This window comes from Drosophila serrata, unplaced genomic scaffold (assembly GCF_035046125.1).
Source record: "Drosophila serrata isolate PLE 108 unplaced genomic scaffold, ASM3504612v1 contig_382, whole genome shotgun sequence".
Classification (NCBI taxonomy): domain Eukaryota; kingdom Metazoa; phylum Arthropoda; class Insecta; order Diptera; family Drosophilidae; genus Drosophila; species Drosophila serrata.
Genome location: NW_028257280.1, coordinates 10,387,708 through 10,410,889, shown reverse-complemented (window position 1 = coordinate 10,410,889; position 23,182 = coordinate 10,387,708). Strand labels below are relative to the sequence as shown.

The 23,182-nt window shown below is 43.0% G+C and overlaps 2 protein-coding genes and 1 non-coding gene across 11 annotated transcripts; 2 read left to right on the top strand and 1 right to left on the bottom strand.

The window, feature by feature from the left end:
- Positions 1-20: 20 nt before the first annotated feature.
- Positions 21-19,527, top strand: jar (Myosin heavy chain 95F jaguar). Of its 9 annotated transcripts, none has more exons than XM_020942724.2 (18): positions 21-182; positions 12,809-13,003; positions 13,700-13,773; positions 13,834-13,963; positions 14,032-14,193; positions 14,341-14,603; positions 14,665-15,071; positions 15,131-15,875; positions 15,941-16,373; positions 16,435-16,676; positions 16,733-16,953; positions 17,020-17,250; positions 17,711-17,755; positions 17,921-17,965; positions 18,250-18,370; positions 18,444-18,561; positions 18,634-18,735; positions 18,794-19,527. In XM_020942724.2, the coding sequence occupies exons 2-18, from the start codon at positions 12,817-12,819 to the stop codon at positions 19,069-19,071; spliced, it is 3,804 nt and encodes a 1,267-aa protein (XP_020798383.1). In that variant the 5' UTR covers positions 21-182; positions 12,809-12,816; the 3' UTR covers positions 19,072-19,527. The 9 variants fall into 9 exon arrangements, 8 of the variants coding, with proteins under 8 accessions (XP_020798383.1, XP_086696294.1, XP_020798381.1 ...); XM_020942722.2 differs by lacking the exon at positions 21-182 and adding an exon at positions 7,594-8,615; XM_020942725.2 differs by lacking the exon at positions 21-182 and adding an exon at positions 12,327-12,671.
- On the bottom strand, positions 6,209-6,292 carry TRNAL-UAA (transfer RNA leucine (anticodon UAA)). The gene has a single exon. It is a non-coding gene; the product is annotated as a tRNA-Leu (tRNA).
- Positions 19,528-19,935: 408 nt separating the features above from the next.
- On the top strand, positions 19,936-21,431 carry LOC110176458 (uncharacterized). Its single transcript, XM_020942812.2, has 3 exons — positions 19,936-20,113; positions 20,179-20,482; positions 20,539-21,431. The coding sequence occupies exons 2-3, from the start codon at positions 20,266-20,268 to the stop codon at positions 20,997-20,999; spliced, it is 678 nt and encodes a 225-aa protein (XP_020798471.2). The 5' UTR covers positions 19,936-20,113; positions 20,179-20,265; the 3' UTR covers positions 21,000-21,431.
- Positions 21,432-23,182: the final 1,751 nt, after the last annotated feature.

Sequence of the window (23,182 nt, the reverse complement as noted above, 5' to 3'; positions counted from 1 at the left end):
CAACGCCGCCGGACAGTTATAAATTCCAGTAAACAAACAAACAGCACGGCAACCCGAAGCCAACGCCGCGACGGAGATCGCTTCCAAGTGGTTCCTGCCTCAATGTGTGCTCGTGTCCGAAAAGGAGTTCTTCACTGACCAACGTTAACCGCTCGCTGGACGAGATCTACAGCAGTTCACAGGTAAGTAGGCAGCAGGCACTCACTCACCTGTAAAGGCGGATTTGCGCCACTCGCATTTTGTTGACTTGCAATTCTCTTTGCTTTGAGCCCTGACATTGGCAAATTCTTGCCCACGGAATCGGCTTGTGGATTTGCGGTGGTGCAACCAAGCAATCGATTTGCCAGACGCGGAAGTTTATATGCCCTAACTAGGGGTGCATTAGCTGTGGGCAGGGGCTTACAATTAAGTTCGTGAATCAGTTTGAAAGGCTTGATTGCCAATTAATTGGCCATAATTGGTCTTATTGTTATAGTTTAGATTTTGTGTCATTTTAAAGTAAAATTCGAATTAATACCTGACAAGATCAGTGTTTTGACATCCTTGGTTTGAGTAAGCGTATACGGCACTTTCATAGATCCCCTATATTTCTTGTACAATCATAGTTTGCTTTTTATTTTTTGTCTGTTTACTAAGGGGAGGGAATGGGAATTGGAAATGGGAATGGAGGGAGAACGTGACCGTGAATCAAACATCTCTCTGTGTGAGTCGCACCCTCTCCGGGTGCCAGTGTCACCACCAATTCTCACATTTCCCACAGCTGTCCTCCTACCATATCCCGCACCCCCGCACAACCATGTATGTACACACACACACACACACACACAGGCAGACTGGAACGGCCCGAAAGACACAGATAGAAATATGGTTCTATTTATAGACAGAGCCAGGCAAAATGCAAGGCCCCATGTCAGCGTCGCCTTTGTTGCTGTTGGGTTTTAAAGCAAACTCAAAGATAGATTTGTGTCCCGACCATTTTAATTGAGTGCGGAAATGAGCAAACATTTCTTGGAGCCCCCGTCCCAGGGACACAAGTGTCGTTCGGCTGTCGACTGTCTGTGTTTGTGTTTCTCCATTCGAAGCACATTTCGTTTATTTATGTGGAAGACAAGCCAGAGATGGGAGTGAGCAGGCCTCATGGCGTCGCCGTCGCTCCTTGTTTTGCTGCGCATGCGTGTCCGTGTCAGCGGACGTGTCCATTGCCCATCCTTATCTGTGAGCACTTTAGAGCCAATTAAATGGGTTCGACAATGCCCTTTCCTGTAGCGCAGGGTATTAGCTATCCTGGGGTGAAGTTTCGATTCTCCTTTTCCAATGACGAATAAAGGCAATAGAAATATTATTTATAATTTTCGAGGCATGTGCCTGTGCAATATCCTGCTGCCAAAAAGGGTGTACGCAAAGTCTGAACTTTTTTGGAAGTAGAACCGGCAGTTTATATCGCTATTCCTTGCTGTCACTCAAGCCCTGCCCCGATCAACCCCATCCATCCAACCTAACCGAGGCTAAACACGCGCCACACAGCTGACAGGAACTCGGCATGGAAGGCGATCCTGATCCTCATTCTGATCGCACCATTGTCACCGCCGACAGCTGCTTATATTCGAGCCCCGAAATGGAGGCTTTGCTGAGAAGTGTAGTGAGTAAGCCCTCTTGGAGTGGCCACTGAATGGAGGATGGGTTCGCTATGCGTTGGAACAATTTGCATATAATACTTGCGCACACAAAAATAAATATAAATATATATATGTAAATATAAAAAAAAAGAGAAACACCGAAACGGCCGACGACGATTGTTCCGAGATTCGCCTATTCCGCCGCACAGATCGGAGTGAAAGTCAGCCCGAGTGTGTGTGGTTTAATTGCAGCTTTTGTTTTGATTGTCGATTAGCATAATTCGAGATGTATTTTTCTCTCCAATCGGGGTTTCGCTGATTGTTTTCATTTTATGTTTCTCTTGTTTTATGTATGACTTTTTCTGTGCAGCTAAAGCAGCAGCAGCAACGCAACGGCGCAGCAGCGCGTGCTTTCAAAACTTTTTGGATTAATATTATTCGAAAAGGAAATGGGGGAACTTACCGTTTTCGATTTCCTGCTGAATATCGTGATAAGACTGTGTCACGAATGGCAAATGGTGATTCAAACTATATAGTTGCATCATCGAAAAGTATGGAATGCAGTTAGGATTTTGATAAGAAGTTAGTTTTATACCATTATTTTTAATCTATTTAGATACGTAGAGAGGCTTAAGAAATGTCAAGTAATAGAAATAACAAACTGCTGTCATAAATCTGTAGATTTTGCAGATCTTCATAGAAAATAGAGTCTTTCAACCTACGCTCTCAGTTGCTTTTTTCAATTCAACTGTTACTTTCGTTTGATTAATGACTTGTAGTCTATTTATAAATTGCCAATCATTATATATACGTTTCAACACACAGTCTGAAAATAGATTTGCATAGTTTAAGCTTTTGGTGGGAAAAAGGCACGACTTTCGGCATTCATTTCCCCTTGTTTTTTTTTTTTAGACCTACCAATAAATATCCATATATTTTCTCACAAACAAAAGAAGTGACAAAAATAATTACATTTCACCTGTATTTCTTTTTTTGCGGCTGGTGACCGTCAAACAAGTAATTGCGCTGAGAATGGAGATAAGATTAAATGTGAAACGATAACACACATTAGGAGAACACACAGGCACAACCAAACACAACGCCGACAAATGAAAACAAAGGCCTGGTTAACATGGGCCCAAAAATGTTGACCCAAAATAAACACAACTTGAAGAGCAGCCTCTAAATTCTGGTCTCCCCTTTTGTTTTTAATATTTTTTCTGGGAGTTTAAATATCCGCCAAGTGCAAAGTAACGACTTGCAGCCGGCGACGGCGAGCCATATGGAAAATCTGTGACCATGTGTTGAGGGAAATGAGTTACGGGGCCGTCACACAAATCCATCAACGTCGGGGAGACGCTTGGGTAATGGTGGTAATGGTAATGGCAATGGGAATCGGATCGACTGGGTCTGGGTCCCGGTGAGATTTGCATTTTAATTGCATCTCGCAACAGTAGGAAGCGGCCAGAGTTAATTGCCTCTTGGCTTACAAAGGCAAAAACTGAAAACTTAAACTAAAAAAAAAACTCTTCAATTGTCGGCAGTTTTCCGGACTTTTTGGATTTCTTTTCACGAGTCCGCATTAATTGGTTCCACTTGCGCGACGTTTAACTATCGACATCTTTGGTTCGGCATTTCTTCGCGGTAATCCCCTCCCTCACCGCAATGCAAGTCGTTGAACTCGCTGCATCAAAAAGCACTGGACTCTGCATTTGTGGGGCAGCCCCCACTACAAAAACTACAACAAAAAACTTAAAAAACCAACTAAAATATTAAAAACAAAAAAAGAGTATAAAAAAAGGAAAACAAAAACAGACGGCAAAATAACAGAAAAAGATTGAACAACAAAACGCTACGAAAACTTGTTTCGGTTGTGACTTTTGCGCATGCTCAGCGTTTTGCTTGCCAACGCTTTACGGTACACTGAACTCTGCCCCCTCCGTCATCGTTCCCGTTCCTCCCCCCCTTGCTCTGCCTTTCGAACTGAAACAAAATCATGTTCCTGTGACGTTTGGGCCATAAATTTTACAGCTGCTGCAGCTTCTATTGTTGCAAGTGTAATTGCTTTTCGACTTGTTTTAGTTTACTTTTTTATTTGGAACTGTTTCCCCTCTTTTTTTATTTGGGCTCCGATCTTGGTTGGGCTAGTTAGCCGGAGTGACTCATCAGTGCTCCCATTTGGTGGCCACTGGCAGCTGCAAAATCTGCGGCCAAAACGAGTTCAACTGGTTGCCCAGTAATGCCTTTTGAAAATCCATGCAACCAGTACACTTGAAAATCTGAAATCAATATTTCGATTGAATTTTAGTCAGAATTAAATATATATATTACATTTATTCAGTCAATTGTAGTCTGTAAAACCCCTGTACTTGCAACTGAGGAGGATAAGAAATAAGGATTATTAATTTCTCACTGTGTATTGTGTGAATTTGTGGCCCCCGCGCTGCGCAATCGCAATGGGAACCTGTCGCACCGTTAGTGCGTCCCTCCAATCCCGTGGACTCGTTTCCCAGCTGCCGAGCTGCCGGAGCTCTGATCTCCAAGCTCCTGCCTCACGTGAGCCCGTCTTGACTGGTTGAACTTGATATTGATATTGGTGCATGGTCAAGGAACTGACCAACTGGTTTCTGGAATTATAGGAGAGCAGTTCTCGCTGGTTAGCACGGCCCAAACGATGCCAAGCTGGCCAACAATGCTCATCCAATGAATTGCTTTGCGCGAACTATTCGCTTAACGGTTCGAGCTTCTTTCTCAGCGATTGTGACTCCAAAATGTGGCCCCCGATTCTCCTCGATGGCTTGGGGCCGCAGGAAAGTGTCGCAATTATTACACAATTTTCGTGGTTCGCTGTCTGGTTGTTGCTCGTTCCTCAACTTTGTTTTAATTTTCCTTTGTGTATGCCCACAAGCAATTTGAAATTTTTTTCGGTTTTCCACAGTGGTAGAATGGCACACGAGCTCGTTTGGTTATGAAATTGTGGCAATTGTTTCGCTTGCAATATTGTTTCGTCTTCACGTTTTCCCCCTACTTTGTTTCGGTTTAGATTTCCACAGGGAAGTGGCATAGATATAGTATCCAAAGGGGAACCCCAAAAGAAATGGGTCATCGTATGTGAAATACTAGATGGCAATGGATTGAATAACCAACCACACAATATTTCCCAACTTATAGGAAATCAATTTCATAACGGAACGGATACTTGTTAAATTAATGGGGCAATATTAACAATCAAGCATATAGGGTTACCAATTCAAATGTTACCATTTAATTGGTTTAAAGTTAGAAGAAAGCTTTTAAATTTCCCAATGAAAATTCAATTGATTCGTTCGAGAAAGATCATCTTCTCACATCACTCACAGATTCCCTGCAACCCAAAATTTCTCAAAATCATTAATTTTAGTCGTTTTCAAATTTTAAGCCCGGAAGGCAAGGCCCACAACAGCTTGCCCTTAGCCGCTGTGTGCATTTCTTTAACTGTTTTTCATTTTTCCCCATTTCCTACCAACATTGCGCAATGCAACAGAATGCATAACAAAGCACACGACAAAACAATAGGCCCCATAACGAACAACATGATTATTAATTATTCAGCAAAGGCTACAAAAAAACCAACTAGAGAAACAACAACAACAACGGCCCAAACGGTCACTTGCTGGTCATTTATTGTGTTTGGTTTTGGCTTTGTCCATCGCCCGGCGGCTCTTTTGGCCAAACCGGAAGCTGAACCTCGTCGCTCGCAACGGTAGAACAGTTTTCCATGACACACAGCATTAAAAACTTTTTCCAGGCCCTTTTCCATAGTCAGTAATAAGTCAAAAATGGAAAAAAAAATAAATAAATTTAAGTAACAAAATACGTGATTTACACGAAAGAACATTATTTGTAAATCTGTTTTAACAAGTAAATTATTTTGCAAAGCTCTCAAGATGCTTAAATATTTTAGAGAGTAAAACACATTTTTAATATGCAATACGTTTTACCTGATTTTAATTAGTAAAGCCAATTTTTAATTAGTTTGTTGTTCGTTTTAAGTTTTGAAAATTGGAAAAGAAATGTAATGTTTTAAAATGTTAAATTGAGTATGCAAATTAATAACCAAACCAAAACTAACAAAGTAAAACTTTCCGAATTAAAATTAATTCTGTTTTGCCTTACCTATGAGATTTTTAAACTTTGATATTTAGGAAAAAATGTCATATAAAATTATCTATTTTAGAATTTGAATATTTTTAGCTGATGATCGATTTCCGATTCGTTTGTATAATTTATTGAATAAAACACAAATATATAGTTCTCAAAGACAGCTTCGTTGGAAAATATTACAACAATTTTTATTACAACTATTCTTATCATAACCTTAGCAATAAAACAACAATACATGGCCTGTCATTGAGGCCCTATAAAAGCCCTTACTCTGTTGTCCGATTAAGTACAACAATTCGAGTACAATTTTAAATTTTCCAGCACATTTGAATAACCGAAATGCAAATTAACTAATAAACCAAACATAAAATCTTCACAACTGTAGCCAAAATAAAGTGTAACCATAAATAAAAGCTAAATAAAAGTAAAAAAAAAACTTTCCCATACTTTGTCAGGTGTGGGGTTCGAACCCACGCTCTCTCTCGAGAACCAGAGCTTAAATCTGGCGCCTTAGACCGCTCGGCCAACCTGACTTGTTGGGCGACGTTGACTAAACGCGCTATAGACGTGAACGACTACCTGGTCGGCAGCGCCTGCCTTGATTCTCTTGTATGCTAAAAGGGGGTGTTTTCTCCCCTGAGTGTGTCAGTGTTTTTATCTCTTTGTTTGAATAATGAAAAGCGTTTGCATTGCCCACCGAAGGTATCAAGCCAAATTGTACTCAATTAGAGCCAGTTTAGCTCCTGTTAAAGGCAATATACATAGTAAAAGGATGATGGATACATAAAGGAAATTAAGAAAAACATTTGAATTCTCCTTAACTGGGGCTCGAACCCGTATGCTTTGGTTTTTTGTGCCGAATGCAATGCGGAGGGCAGGGCAGGTCTGTAGGTATATTTTTAGAACGCTGCAAAGACAGAGAGAAAGATAGATTTGTTTTTGCGAATTTCCCTTGTATTGCGCTTTGTTTTGTCTCATTTCGTGGTATTGATCAAGCGATTACTGTGCCAGGGCAGATAGGCAGACAATGGCCGACAACTCCTCCCCCTGACGACCTCCCGCAACCCCGGATTGCGAAGAGTACGCGCAGCGTATGCCTGTCAGTCAGTCACAGCCCAGCGAGCTGCGCTCTGTTTTTCCTGGTTTCTCTTTCCTCGTTCCTCTTTGCCGGCACATATTTAGAAAGCTCTCCTGCCAAAAGCTTTTGGTGATGCCGCTATCAGAGATGCATCTTGTGGAACCGAATCGCTAATCCGCTGCTGAATCCGCTTGTTCCCATCTTAATCGCTTTCTTTACCAGAACACACAGAGCTTGAAAGCTTGTCCCAACCCCCTGTAGCCCATGTAACACCCCTTGTTGAAACGCCCGTCAAGCAGCTGTTGCGTCTGCGGCGAATGAATAACTAAATTTGCCAATTGGACTGAAACATAAGCACCGCGGGATGGCTCAAGAGTAGGGTATAGCATAGTATACATAGCACATACATATGTACCTTAATATGACAGTTATTTAAATATTTGAGGTCAGCAGAATAGCTGCTATTCATTTAAAACATATAATTAATTATGTATATTTAGGCATTATTCCAAAAGATTTAAAATCTATAGAAATTTTTAGGAAACTCCCTGTTCTTAAAAATATTTTTGTTAGTTCAAATAAACTTTGCAAATTAAATTCAACACAAAGTATCTATTGGTTCGACCTAAGCTGTATAAATGTAAACAAAACCGGAAGTTGTTATTCACGCTGCTGCAGCGCCCCGAGGCTTCTCTGGTGCAACATGAAGACCCATCGCCTCCGATCTCCAATCCGATGACTCCGCCGCACTTGAGGCAAGTGCCATTGTTTAGACCGCTCCCGAATTGGGGCGCAAACAAATAAAGTATTCGTGAAATGTGCTTGGCACGCAGCTGGAATCATTACTGTGCCACCCTCCGCCCAACCAGCCACCCACCCACTCGCACACACAAACACACCCCACAGCAACGGATTCGGCGCAGTTAACGAACCCAACGACGAGTCCGAACGACAATAACCGAGTTCTCGCTCGACACGAACTCTGAAGAGGGGCATCCTGCCCAGAATCCGGCAATCCGCAGTGCATGTCGCAAGTTTGATGCAGTTGCCACGCCACGTGTCGCGCCCAACCTAAAACTCCCAATTGGGTTTTTTTTTCGGGGCGGGTTTCCCGAGTCTTAGAACTCGGTTACTGGGTGAAAAAACAGTGCACGGCAACAGCAGCTGTGGCAACAACATCATTGCAGAGCGGCAACAATATCAGATACATCAGATACATCGGGCGTTGCATTTCGTGTCAAAAGTTCAGCAACAGTAGTCGATTTTATATACAATCCGAAATATATATACATCTGCTTTCGATCCGCCTCAGTATTTACACGGTAATGTAGGTCAGAAACAACAAATGGACATCAATTCACCTTCGCGACTGGAGAAGAAAATTCAATTAAAAGTGAAAAGCTGGCGATTGCATTCGCATTCGCATCTCTTGGATAATCGTCGAGAAATTACGGCCATCGAACGGATGGGCCAAAAGGTGCCAGTGGAAAGTGTTTAATCGATAGTGAAAAGCGCCAAAGTGAAAATCAACTGTCACTGCCTTGCAGCATTTGCGATAGTGGTCGAGCCCAGGAGTCATCGCATCCCTTGGTGTGACTCACCACCCAGCACCCTTAACTCGTCCTCGAACGCGAACTTCAACTCCTCATCCCCTTCGCGAGAGTGGCCCAGTGTTCGCTCCAGTGCATTGCACTGCAATTAACCTATTAAGTTCGGAGTTGTTGGCCACAAAATGGATTTCTATGTCAACAACAAAGAGATGCACTCGGCCAGCACCGGTGAGTTCAATTAACTTGGTTTAATTGACCAACAATCTTATCGCCAGACATAATTATTCTATTTAAAGATTGCATTTGTTCAAGTGCAACAATTGAAACAATTGCTAGGGGAAAGAATTAAGGGAATTTGCAACTCTGATAGTGACGGCTGTTTGCTTAGATAAAGAGTACAATCTTCGATACTGAATATCTGCATATCGGTCAATGTTTTATTACTTTTTTGTTTATCTCCATTGAACCTTTAATCTTGATCAGTTCAGTGCCTTTTGTCATTGCTTGCCGCTTATTATTAATTCTAAAATAAAGCCTGACGAATGCACACGATTCAGTTAATGAAAACAAACAGGCAGGAAAACTGTGCGCAAGTTTTCCAAAAGCAAAGAAAATTACAATAATAAATCGCTGGCACGCAACATTTTGTTGTTTATGTTTATTATTGTTTCTTTTATTTTTTCGTTGGTTTGTTGTTCAAGCGGAAGAGGGCGAGACGGTAAACATAGTAAGCGATGATATCACACCCACCAGTGCCCACTTTCCTGCCGCTTTTCACTCACCTCCCCCAAGTAAACACTGTCTATTCCATTCCTTTCAAGAAAATCACGCAGAGGCGTCGGCTTAGCTTTTGGCTAATTGCTATTCGGACCTGGCTTTGGCTTTGAGTTTGTTCTGGGGTTTGGGTCGAAAGGTTTGGCGGGGTCATTGCATGTGCTCGGATTACGTATACGCACAGTGGGCCCTGGCCAAGTAAGCCTTTTAGCTGCAGCAGGTAGCCTCCTGGGCTGCACTTCATCATTTACGGAGCACAAAAGGCTCGCTTCGTTGGCAACGGCGGCTTCACATTTCATAAGCTTCTTGAACATGACTTGTTTGTTTCTCGAATACCCTCTATCCCCACCGTACCGTCTCTTGACGGTGTTCTTGATTTTCCACACCTTCCACTACTGCCGCTTCTACCTTTGCTTCTGCCTCTTGGCCATTGTCAGTGTCGCCTTGAAGCATTTCCTTCATCGTCATCAAGTCATTTGCCGCTTCCACACTTGGTGTGCCTCGGTCTGCACTCTAAGAAAAAAGATGTCTTAAAAGCGAGAATTAAATTGATTTTACAACAATTTTTAGTACGAGATAGGTTTATGAATTGGGTTCCTATTAAATTGCAATTAATTGGAAATTATTCTTGACTTGAGAACAATTTTCTTCAGAGTGTTGTCTTCAGAGCTGAGTGGTATCTTCAAATGGGAATCTGGGAGACAGGGGCATGCATTTTCATGCCTGTAATCTGCAAGAATGCTGCCCGGCCAGTTCTTCTGCCTCCCATAAACGGCAATCAAACGCTGGCTTCTTCTCCAGACCCCCATCCCTTGGGTCCTAGGCAAGTTCCCTTGTTTTTTTTTTTTTTCGCTTTGCATGCTGCATGAGTGTGGCTTTTTTGCACAATTTGTAATTTATGCCGCCATCTCATGCTTGCAACGGATTCAAGTGGCCCAGACGAATGCAAAGGCAGAAAACTAAAGACTGAAGACTGAAGACCGGAGAAGGCGACAACGTGGCCGTGATTGTGGCTGTCTTGGAGATACACATGAGTAGACGACGAACTGCACTGCATGTGGTTCGCACCCCTCTTTTGCCAAGAAAATCTTTATTTTTCTTGCTCAGCGCATAATCAAGATTATGTTAAATTGTCTGGGTAATTGTTGTTAATTCGCCCCGGGCACATTATAAAGCGATTTCAACCATATGGCCGGGGGTTAAGCTCCGCTTTCTATCCACAAAACTGGGCTAATTATGATGGATACATTGCAGCCCATAAATTGTTTACAACGCTTCGATAAGTGGCAAGCCATTGAGATTGAAGTTTCATTAAATTGGTCTAAGAGGCGCCCTCCTCCTAAGCTGCATAAAGAAAATTCAAGCAAAGAAAAGTCCCTGCACCGTGAGTCACAACATTTCTGGTTTGCTCTATTTCCCTAAAGCAAATTATCTGTCGTGTCCCAAATTGGTTGATTTAGATTAGAATTCAAATGTAGTTTTCCTATGAGTCAACATTTGATGCCAGGGTTTGGGTGAAAATGTCTTAAGGGAGATCTACTTCCTTGATTTTGTAATTCTAGGAATATAGTTAATATAAATTCCCTTAATAAGTACTACCATTTACTGTTTTTTAAACTGATAAGCTAGCTTACTTGGACGGAGAATTCTAAGAAACTGCAGGAGATATCACTAACTTGCTTTCAGAACGTCAACGGAATAATCTTAATTTCACACTTAAATATAAATTAAACTATGAAACTTTCACATAACATATATAATTTTAGGTCAAACAAACCTTATTTAACAAATTTTATTTAAGTACAAGCATTTACAATAAATAAAAGGTATTATTTTACCTTTTAACCGTAAAATCAGGAGACACTTTGGCTGAAAACTGGAAAATTAAATGTCAAAAATCTTTAGATTGAGAAATCGAAAGATGTATGTACATACAAGGAAATACTGTTTACAAAACAATATCCTATAATCCACAACTGTTTTGTGTAAATCTGTCTCCGCTAAACGGTTTTAAATTGACATCCATAATTGCAAATCTATTAACAGACACCCCCGCACACACACACACTGATACACTAATAGCAGCATCTGAGCTTCATCAGAATAGCAGTCATTGTTCCTATTCCTCGCTCTTTCGCTGCTCCACCATCTGTGGAGCTTCTCACCCGCCAAAACAAAAGTCACACGAACTGAAACTGACTCATTTGGCGAAACAAAATAAGGCTTAACAATCATTTAATAATTTAGCACTTTGTGGCAAATTTATCTTGATGAATGCGCGGGAGAGGAGGCAAATACTATACCAACTGGGATCCAACAGAAATGTCATTGTTCTCCGGCACAGCTCCCCTAAAATTTGAGAGCATTTTGTCGTAATAACACACACACACAGAAGCAAGACTCAAATGCAGTGCTCATCTCAGCCATATAGAGAGCGAGAGCGGGGGAAAAGGGCATGCACTATTAACCTAGCGAGAGCTGAGTAAATGGATTTCACCTTGACGCTCTCGCTAAAACAATAATTCCAACGTCACAGTCTCGGGCTACCGAAATTGGATATGGGGGCAAAGGGGGGATGGGGGGGCGAAGCTCCAGATCTAGCTGTAAACGAGAGCTTGCGGTTTTTACATTCGCATTCATTCGAATGATGCCGGACTGGGAGGGAGGTGTTTAGCGAATCGCATAACAAGGCCGCACACCTACGTGGATTTGGATAAACGCACAACTGCGGTCAAAGCCATAGCACTTTTAGTAAATACAATTTAAACTAAATTAAGTACACGTCGAATACAAGAAACGGAAGGAAAGACACACTTACAACTTTACAAGCTTCTGACTAAAATTATAAACCCTGGAAGGGTATTTATACCCTTTCTTGCCACTTTCCAAAACATTGCCTACTTATTGGCGAAGTCGTAGAGTTAATATTTATAAAATAAATTAAACATTCAAATACTCTTCTGGTAATTAATACTACGTTTTTAATTCTTCTTAAATAAGGCAATCTTTTAAAAGCTGCTTTTTATTTTATATACATTGCTATTACCTTGACTGCCAACGTGCTTTTGGGGCTTATCAACTGCTCTACACACACACACACACACACTAAGTCCATGAGTCAGAAGACAGTAGGCAGAAGGCAGTGCATGACCAGGAAAGGTAACCACTGAATAGACATAAACGAAAGGCGAAAGAAGCAGACACAGACGAAAAACAGAAACTGCCACAGCGACACCAGCTAGAGAACAATGGGTGCGAGAGAGAGTGACTAGTACCAGTTTTTTTTTTGGGATTGAGAGCCAGAGAGCGTAGAGAGAGGGAGTCACAGGTAGACTGGCGATAAAACACCGGCATCGCACCGGTGGAGTGGCCCTAATGACTCCGACTTTGTGCAAGAGAGTACACAACGATCGTCTCCACTCATTCGCCTTTTCACACTCGAGCAGCACGGAGCGTTCCCGATTCTCGGTTCTCGGTTCTCGGTTGTCTCAGTGTTGGTAGTACGACGAGGTAGATAAGATTTTTCGCAGTGATACTGTCCCGCCGCCATACGGTGTGTGTTTTACCTGACAAAATAAATGTAAATCTAACCGTTTTCCATTAATTGATCTAATTCGCGTTTTTCCCTGTTTCATTCGCCTTCGCAGTGCGCAAGATGTTGGAGGACACCCAACTGGTGTGGGTGCGAGATGCCGGTGAGGGCTACATACAGGGCCGGATCACGGAGATCGGCGCCAAGGAGTTCGAGGTAACGCCAACCGACCGGAAGTATCCCAAACGCACGTGTCACTACGATGACATTCACTCCTCGTGCGACGGACCCCAGGATCACGATGATAATTGTAAGTATTACCCTTGGGGGGGCTTCCCGGGTTCCAAAGAAATCTTTGGGAATAAAAACAGACCCGATAAAGCCTTTGCTTTGGGTGCCTTATCTGGTCGATAGAACTTCTTATATAAAAGTAATTATAGAAAGTGAAAGCACCAGATCTTGCAATTGTGAAATTTCCGAAAGCGAATTTTCCATATACCAAAGTATTACATAGGGATGTAATTTAATCTAGACTTCACTTAATAATATTCTAATTATAGACCGAAGAAGCATACAATTCACAAACAAGTTAGACCGGAGTTTAATTAAAATCTTTAGAAAGCGAGAAAAGTTCAATTGGTTCAGTAGGTTAAAAATAAAATAATTGAGTGCTCGTGATCTTAAAAATATATCCAAAATTGGAATGTTTATATGACTCTAGTAGATAGCGATGTTATTTATCAACCAGATAAGATCGCTTTGACGTAAACGCTGTCGCATATTTAGAGCAACACTTCTCAGTGCATTAACTTCAAATTGAGCGTAAGATCTACTCTCTTTTAAAATGATCCATTTCGAAGGGAGTGAAGTGAGGCAATCGTTAGCCACGCTTGCTTACCTGACCCCCAAACCCGCCAGACGGGTGAAAGTGGTCGGGGGGTTGTGGGCCATAAAACCCCGAAACCATTTCAGATGTATTACTAACCCAGATGATTTTATGTTCCAGGCGAACTTATGCTGCTCAACGAGGCCACATTTCTGGACAATCTGAAAACACGTTACTACAAAGACAAGATCTACGTGAGTAATCCAGGTTATAATTAAATAAACCGGAATTAAGAAAGGCTTCTTACATTGCAGACGTATGTGGCCAACATATTAATCGCCGTGAATCCGTATCGTGAGATCAAGGAGCTCTACGCACCCGATACCATCAAGAAGTACAATGGCCGTTCTTTGGGTGAACTGCCTCCTCATGTCTTTGCAATTGGTGAGTTTTATATACCTTTGTATTATCCTTGAAAATATTAAACAAACAATTTACATTTCTACCAACAGCGGATAAAGCCATACGGGATATGCGAGTCTACAAGTTGTCGCAATCGATCATCGTTTCCGGAGAGTCGGGTGCCGGCAAGACAGAGTCCACCAAATACCTGCTAAAATATTTGTGCTACTCGCACGATAGCGCCGGCCCCATAGAGACCAAGATATTGGATGGTATGATTCATATTGTGGGAGGGTTTAAAAATAATACAACTGCTTAGTAACTAAAAGGTTTCATTTATGTTTATCATTCCATTCCAATTGTTTATGGAGCTTCTTGATATAAACAAAATTATTAACAAGTATAATTTTCTTCCCCAGCTAACCCTGTGCTAGAGGCCTTTGGAAATGCGAAAACCACCCGCAACAATAACTCCTCTCGTTTCGGAAAGTTCATTGAGGTGCACTACGATGCCAAGTGCCAGGTGGTCGGTGGTTATATATCACACTATCTGCTTGAAAAGAGTCGTATCTGCACTCAGAGCACCGAGGAGAGAAACTACCATGTGTTCTACATGCTCCTAGCCGGAGCACCGCAGCAGCTGCGCGATAAACTCAGCTTGGGCAAGCCGGACGACTATCGGGTTCGTATATATATTTTTCTTGAAATCATATCTTTTCTCATGGATACATTTCCTTTTTCAGTATCTCTCTGGGTGCACTCAGTACTTTACCAATGCCAAAACTGAACAGCTGATACCGGGCTCACAAAAGTCCAAGAATCACCAGCAGAAGGGCCCGCTCAAGGATCCAATTATCGATGATTACCAGCACTTCCAGAACCTGGACAAGGCCTTGGGCCGGCTTGGTCTCTCAGATTCCGAGAAGCTGGGTATCTACTCCCTGGTGGCGGCTGTGCTCCATCTGGGCAATATTGCCTTCGAGGAAATACCAGACGATGTGCGTGGCGGATGCCAGGTGTCGGAGGCTTCGGAGCATTCACTGACCATCACCAGCGGACTGTTGGGCGTTGACCAAACGGAGCTGCGTACAGCTTTGGTGTCGCGTGTGATGCAGAGCAAAGGAGGTGGCTTCAAGGGCACGGTTATTATGTAAGAATTGGGTAAAGCTTTGAAAACTGACAGAACTTAACAACTTTTCGATCATGCAGGGTTCCTCTGAAGATCTACGAGGCGAGCAATGCTCGGGATGCATTGGCAAAGGCCATCTACAGTCGCCTCTTCGACCGCATCGTGGGCCTGATCAATCAGAGCATTCCCTTCCAGGTCTCTAACTTCTACATCGGCGTACTCGACATTGCTGGTTTTGAGTATTTCACGGTGAACTCGTTTGAGCAGTTCTGCATTAATTACTGCAACGAGAAGCTGCAGAAATTCTTCAACGATAATATCCTGAAGAACGAGCAGGAGCTGTACAAGCGTGAGGGACTCAACGTTCCGGAGATTACATTTACCGATAACCAGGACATCATCGAGCTGATCGAGGCCAAGTCGAATGGCATCTTCACGCTGCTCGATGAGGAGTCTAAACTGCCGAAGCCCTCGCCCTGTCACTTCACCGCCGAAGTGCACAAGTCCTGGGCGAACCACTATCGTCTGGGCCTGCCACGATCGTCGCGCCTGAAAGCCCACCGTACTTTGCGGGATGAGGAGGGTTTCCTGGTGCGCCACTTTGCCGGAGCCGTTTGCTACAACACGGAGCAATTCATCGAGAAGAACAACGACGCCTTGCACGCCTCTCTAGAGGGCTTGGTGCAGGAAAGCGAGAACCCCCTACTGCAGACCCTTTTCCCCTCGGGCAGCAGCACCTCGGTTCGTGGCAAGCTCAACTTTATCTCCGTGGGCTCCAAGTTCAAGACGCAGCTGGGCGAGCTGATGGAAAAACTGGAACAGAATGTGAGTGCAATAGTCAAGCTAGGCTAATAAGTAAAAGGTTTTGAAGTGCGTGCATTTCCTTTCAGGGCACCAATTTCATTCGATGCATCAAGCCCAACAGCAAAATGATTGACCGTCAGTTCGAGGGCAGTCTGGCGCTGGCTCAGCTCAAATGTTCGGGCACTATTTCGGTCCTGGAGCTCATGGAGCATGGCTTTCCCTCGCGAGTGCTCTTCGCCGATCTGTACAGCATGTACAAGTCGGTGCTGCCGCCAGAGCTGGTTTCTCTGCCGGCTCGCACGTTCTGCGAGGCCATGTTCCAATCGCTCAACCTGAGCGCCAAGGATTTCAAGTTTGGTATTACCAAGGTCTTCTTCCGGCCGGGCAAGTTTGTGGAATTTGATCGCATCATGCGCTCGGACCCAGAGAATATGCTTGCCATTGTGGCTAAGGTCAAGAAATGGCTGATTCGTTCCCGTTGGGTCAAGTCGGCCCTGGGAGCCCTCTGCGTAATCAAGTGTAAGTATAAACAACTCTTAAATGATGTAAGATTTAAAGAGTTTATCTTTTTGCTTTGCAGTACGCAATCGAATCCTGTACCGCAACAAGTGTGTCCTGGTGGCCCAGCGTATTGCTCGTGGCTTTTTGGCCCGCAAGCAGCACCGCCCACGCTACCAGGGTATTAGTAAGATCAACAAGATCCGAACGAATACGTTGAAGACTATCGAAATAGCCAGCGGTCTGAAAATGGGGCGCGATGAGATCGTTGGTGGAGTCAATGAAATCTACAAGCAGATCGACGACGCCATCAAAAAGATCAAGGTGAGTGATGGTTAGACTCAATTCCCTATTTCTTGCTAATCCTGTATGCCATCCAGATGAATCCGCGCATAACTCAACGGGAAATGGATTCCATGTACACGGTGGTAATGGCCAATATGAACAAGCTCACCGTCGATCTAAACACCAAGCTAAAGGAGCAACAGCAGGCCGAGGAGCAAGAACGTCTGCGTAAGATCCAAGAGGCCCTCGAAGCTGAGCGGGCTGCCAAGGAGGCAGAAGAGCAGCGACTACGCGAAGAAGCCGAGAACAAACGACTGTGGGTAGTGAGTAGGAGTTACTCCTAAACCCCAATTATATCGTTTTTCTTTTATTTATTTTTCAGCAAAGCGGAAATGGAAACTCGCCGCAAGGCAGCGGAAGCCCAACGCCTGCGCCAGGAGGAAGAGGATCGACGTGCTGCCTTGGCTCTGCAGGAGCAGCTGGAAAGAGAGGCCAAGGACGATGCCAAGTACAGACAGCAGCTCGAGCAGGAGCGACGCGATCACGAGTTGGCCATGCGATTGGCCAATGAGTCCAACGGTCAGGTGGAGGATAGTCCGCCAGTTATACGCAAGTATGTTATAAGATCTCCAAAAGCATGGACGTGTCGGGGTTTTAACTATTTTAAAGTGGTTCGGTGCAGGCATGATAGGGATATTATTATTATTATTATTGTAGCGGTCCGATTTTTTAACTATATTCTGTTAAATGTAATATTTTAAAATAGCTACAAATAATTATAAAATGTTATTTTTGTATATATACGGTTTGAAACGTTAAAGAAAGGGGGAATTTGATATTTGTTAAAGATATCATAATTCAGACATTTTTATATTTTTACATTAGTTTGTGACAAAGTTTTACTGTAAATATTTTGAATATGCCCTCGAATATATTTTAAGATTTGAACTATTTTGTTTATATACTCACAAAATTTTTCCCTTTCCCCTTACACGCAATCTACTCGACACTATCCACAACAAACCACATCCCACCACAACACCACACACTCCAACCCAATGATCACAACACAGTGGTGTCAATGACGCGTCTCCCATGGGTTCCAACAAGCTGATCAGGTATAGCACGCTTTATGATTTACCTATGTCTACAGATCTTGTAAACTTTGTATACTTTTTTCTTGCTTTCTTCAAAAACTAATTGGAATACGACTTACCAAACAAAAAACACTAAATTTATTTACCTTCTATAACTTTTAAACTTTCTGTATATTTTTGAAAAAGTTTTTCACAAGTTGTGTCAAACATTGCTTCGCGGTACTTAAATAAGTGAGTTGGTGCTGGTTTTGAAATCATTTCGTACTAACAAATTTACTAACACCTAAAGTAATTTGCTCATTCCCACTAATCCACTACATATGTAATATACTTACTACTTAGAACTCCTATTGGCCTTTAGTAGTTGAATCTTTCAAATCTTTTCTGTATCCTGTCACTATGAACATTTAATGCCATCAATGACTCACTTTTTTGGCTTTCGCTAAGAAATATGTCTAAAATGTGGGTTTTACCGAGGTTCTAATTAAATATTTCCCTGTCCCTCCCTGTGCCAGATCGGAGAATGTTCGGGCCCAGCAGCAGGCTTTGGGCAAGCAGAAGTACGACTTGTCCAAATGGAAGTACTCGGAGCTGCGTGATGCTATCAACACGTCCTGTGATATTGAGCTGCTAGAGGTGAATTTCAAGGCGGAAATTTAAGGACTAAGGGATCACATCATTATATAATAAAATATGTATTACGTTTCAGGCCTGCCGCCAGGAGTTCCATCGCCGCTTGAAGGTGTATCACGCCTGGAAGGCAAAGAACCGCAAGCGCACCACCATGGACGAGAATGAGCGCGCTCCACGCAGTGTCATGGAAGCTGGTGGGTGTTAAGATTAATATTCAACATTAAGATTTAATTAAATTTAAATTAAACCATTAATCCAATTCGCAGCCTTTAAGCAGCCGCCCATTGTCCAGCCCATTCAAGAGATTGTGACGGCCCAGCACCGATACTTCCGGATTCCCTTCATGCGCGCCAATGCACCGGACAACAGTGAGTGCCCTAGTATCCCTGTAGAGCCTCAGTAAAAATAATAATTTATTGTTAACAGCCAAACGCGGTCTGTGGTATGCGCACTTTGATGGTCAGTGGATTGCTCGGCAGATGGAGCTGCATGCGGACAAGCCGCCCATTTTGCTGGTGGCCGGCACGGACGACATGCAGATGTGCGAGCTTAGCCTGGAGGAGACGGGACTGACGCGCAAGCGCGGCGCTGAGATCCTGGAGCATGAGTTTAACCGCGAATGGGAGCGCAACGGGGGCAAGGCCTACAAGAATCTGGGTGCTAAGCCAAATGGGCAAGCAGCTGGCATGCAGAAGCAGCAATAAGGACGCACCACTTGGAAAGGCCAGGGCAGTAATCAAAGGTTGCCATTTCGGTGGGCAACAGGTCTAAATTTATGGCTATCAAAATTCCAAATTAAGTTTTATCGGAAGACAAATTTTACTGAAAGTGATCACGTCCATAAAAATCATTTAGTGAAATATATCTTTTATTATAAATGTCGAGCTTTCAATTGTTTTGCCTCGGTTTCATTCAATGTTGGCTTACTCGCTCATTCAGCGCCCGGACTTTTGTGGGGGCCTTATATATGTAGCTATACAAATATATTCTCTGATTAAGTAAATCTTATGATGTAAAAGGAAACGGAAAGTTGTATTTAGTATTTAACGAAGTACTATTTAAATTGTGTATTTAGTTCACTGAGATGTGTTTACATAATTGAATATAAATACAAATATATATTTTACAGTATTTTAAAAATAAATATATGAATAAAACAATTGTAAAAGGTTTAATCATTCCTTGAAAGTGGACATTGTTTTTGGAGTGTTTGAAATATTACGTTTAAAGCAGTGCGTGCGGTGAAAGCAGTGCACAATTTCACGTGACCTAGCAAAGTTTCCTACCTTTGAAATTGGCGCTGCCTAGTCTGTCTGTTTACCACCCGTAGTTTTCTAATAATTTGCGGAGTGTCCAATTTTGTTAAAAGTAATATTTTTATGATCATTTAAAAAAATGGTTAGTGGCCAGTGCATTAATTTAACATTAATATATTATCATATTAAATAATTTTGATGAATGACTCCGTATAATTTAATAAATTACGATCTATTTTGGTTACGATCTTTTTCCAGGGGAGTGGTAGCTTTATTCTTTTTAGCCGCTTGATCGTTTTGGTGTGACCAGCTGCCGAAAAACGGAATATCTTGTTTTCTTACGCTACTTTCAACCTAATTGGCGAAAAGCCAGACGGACACACTACACTTTCCTAGCAATATTAAAAATAATAAATAAGAAAGAAACAAAAAAATATTCGCAAACAAAGGGCCTGCCTGTACTTGGACCTGGACCAGTAAATGAGAAAGAGTGAGAGCACACCTGCAACGCGAGACAATTGGACTCCCCAGTTAACCGAACTTTCTTTGTTGTAGCTGGATGCGTCAGTTGGAGCTCTTTAAATAGTGAAATCGGCCCCCGCTCCTGTCCTTCCACCGGTCCACACGAGCGGCGTTATCAAGATGAGCATGCGCACACGTGCCTTGGTGTTTTCCACTTTCTTCGGCAGCTGCTTGGCCATCGGCCTGCTGCTGGTGAGCATGACTACTAACCACTGGGTTAGGGCCACTACGCGGCGGAACAACTCGACGGAAGCCAACGGCGAGGTTAACTTCGGGCTCTTCAATGGCAATCATGATCTGAACTTTGGAGTTGGCGTGCGGAGTAATCCGTTTAATGGTGAGCTCCCAATATAATGATTCAGGGAAGACTTATTAAGCTTTTTAAATCGGCAGTCTACACCTTTGTGCGCACGGAGAACGGTGAACCCAGCTTCTGGCTATGGCTCCTCACCACCCTGGGCACGGGATTTGGCCTCTTGGCCTGCGCCGTGGCAGCCATCGCCGCGGTCTTGAAGTCAGCCTCTGCGGCTAAGAGGGGCGGTACCATGGCACTGCTCCTAGTCGCCAACGTATCGGCAGCTGGGGCCCAGGTTGTTGCTTTTGTCTCCTGGCTGGTGCAGTTCTATCAGTACTTTATCCACAATGTATTGATGACCGAGCACCAGCAGCAGCACTGGTACAGCACCGGACTCGCCTATCTGGGCTACAGCTTCTACTTGGTGGTGATCTCAACGATTGTGGTTCTGCTCAACATCATCGTTCTACTGTACGCCAAGCGGCGTGAGCTTCACGACCGCCGGCGCCTGGACCCGCCGAGTGAGGACAAGAACCAGGCCGGCATAATGCTGTACTAGGATGGAAGGACCCTAACTGAACCTCAAGAAGAAGAAAAAGAAGAAGTAATCTCAGCGGCTCAAACGATTGTGCCTTACTTAAGGATGCCTTTTGCTTGCCAACAACAAGGCCCATTTAAATATTTTACTCCACCCCAGGACCTAAGGGAACATTTGTCTAGATTAGTATAAAAACCTAAGTATTTGAAAGTCTGTCTCACGACTGAAGAGCATTTCAGCTGCAGGGTCAACCTGTGGAACAAAGCGCACGAAACTGTCCGCACCAATCAATATTTATATTATCTATATACTCGAATGACCTTTATATATACACTCATACATATATATTTATACACTGATTTCTCTACCTTGTATGGACTGCCAACGGCAGCCAAGTATTTTTATGTGCATATTTTCGAATACAGAAACAGTCATTGTTAAGAAACAGAAAAACGTAGGCACTTTGTCTACTAATTGATTCATCAGATCGGGCTTTTTACGACAGCCTCCCAGGGGAAGGGACTGCAGTAGCACACGCTACGTTCGCTCGCCGCGGGGCAACTTCCTCATGGTGATCCGTTCGACTCCAGGAACGAGTCAATTAAAAAAAAGAAAGCAGCCTGTGTGGCAGCGTCTTGATGAATTACCCAAGAATCTTTGCCTTTTCTCCTGGCCCAAAATGTCACAACATTTCTCCAAATGCAATTACAGTGTTCCAGCTAAATGCCTCGAAGAATCAGGATCGAAAGACCGGATCAGGAACAGGACCACACGGCGTGCGCAAAATCCAAGTGTCATCGCATTGAATTTCGCAAAGAAATCAATTATCTTTTTTACCTCAAGGCATATATAGTCGTTGTTGTGAGCGCCTCTGACGGATGGATGTTTCCTTTTTGGGACAAAGGACAATTTGTGTGGCTTTGTAGGGCACTTCCTTTGGAAGGCAGCCCCTGCCTGGACCCACACAGGACTCGGCACCTTCCGCTGTCCGCTGCCAATCGAGCCAATTATGTCATCATTAGTTTTGATTAGTTTGCTCAGGGCTCATGTTGATGGGAAAACGGCCGGGCACTTCCGGCACCACCTACTGTTCGTCCTTTTGGGCTTGCTGCCCCGCTGGGCGATGGCTATGACGATCCTCGGGTGATGTTTATGTTGGTGTGTTTGGTTTAATTTTACTGCAAATTGCGCAATAATGATGAACGTGTTTTTGATTGATCTCCCATTGCGGGCTAATGAAGAAATCAGATTGCGTTGCAGTCACCGATCGTTCTCGTCGTATGGGTTATCTTGGCAAACAGCTTAGGGCCATGTGTGCGGACTTTGGGCAAACCAAAAGACGTTTCCTTCACTTCCACTTCTACACACAGACACCCACACCCACTTACCTTATCCTGTCCTCGCTGGAAAGCATTATGCAAGATGCGGCGTCAGGATTAGACCACAAATTGCGTATATATTTAGGCAGCGATAACGCTGGGATAAGGCTCATTAGGTCCCGAGTCCGGTCGAGATTAGGCTGCGGACAATCGACTTATTAAGAGTGTTTATGCAGATAAACTCATCGTTTAGCGGGTGTCGGGACATACCCATTTTTCCGCCTAGGATTTGCCGACAGACCCCTGGAAAACACGAGCGCAAACCGCCAAAGCCGAAGGATCGCAAGGATGAGCGCCGAAACTGGAAATCATGTGCAACACACCGATGCTGCCGGAAAATGTCTGGACGTACTTACATCTAGAAAAAACAATTACCTAAAAAGACAAAGGAAAATTCCCTATTAATGCTTTCAAGGAATTAATGTCCTATATTTTAAGGAAACGTATTTATTTTGTAGTTCACTTAATTGATAAATACTTGAAACCCTTAGAATGTCTCTTAATAAATGCAACTAAACCTGATTACAGATTGATTTCCATGAGCTTCTATTTGTTTTTTATAAAAACAAAACATACTTCAATAGTTTTTAACGGTTAGCTTTAAGTCATGAAAATTACATTTGAAATACGGATAATCAATTCACAGAAATTATTTAGTACAATCCGTTTTAGCACTCATTCGATAAGGCATTAATAATAATTTCTTTTCTGAGTGTAATTATGTGGAATGTGCTCTAATCGAACCCAAATACCTATCAATAGAAATTTGTTACGAAGCCACCCAAGTTGAGAGCCTCGAACTACATGGAATTGGGCCACCTGACT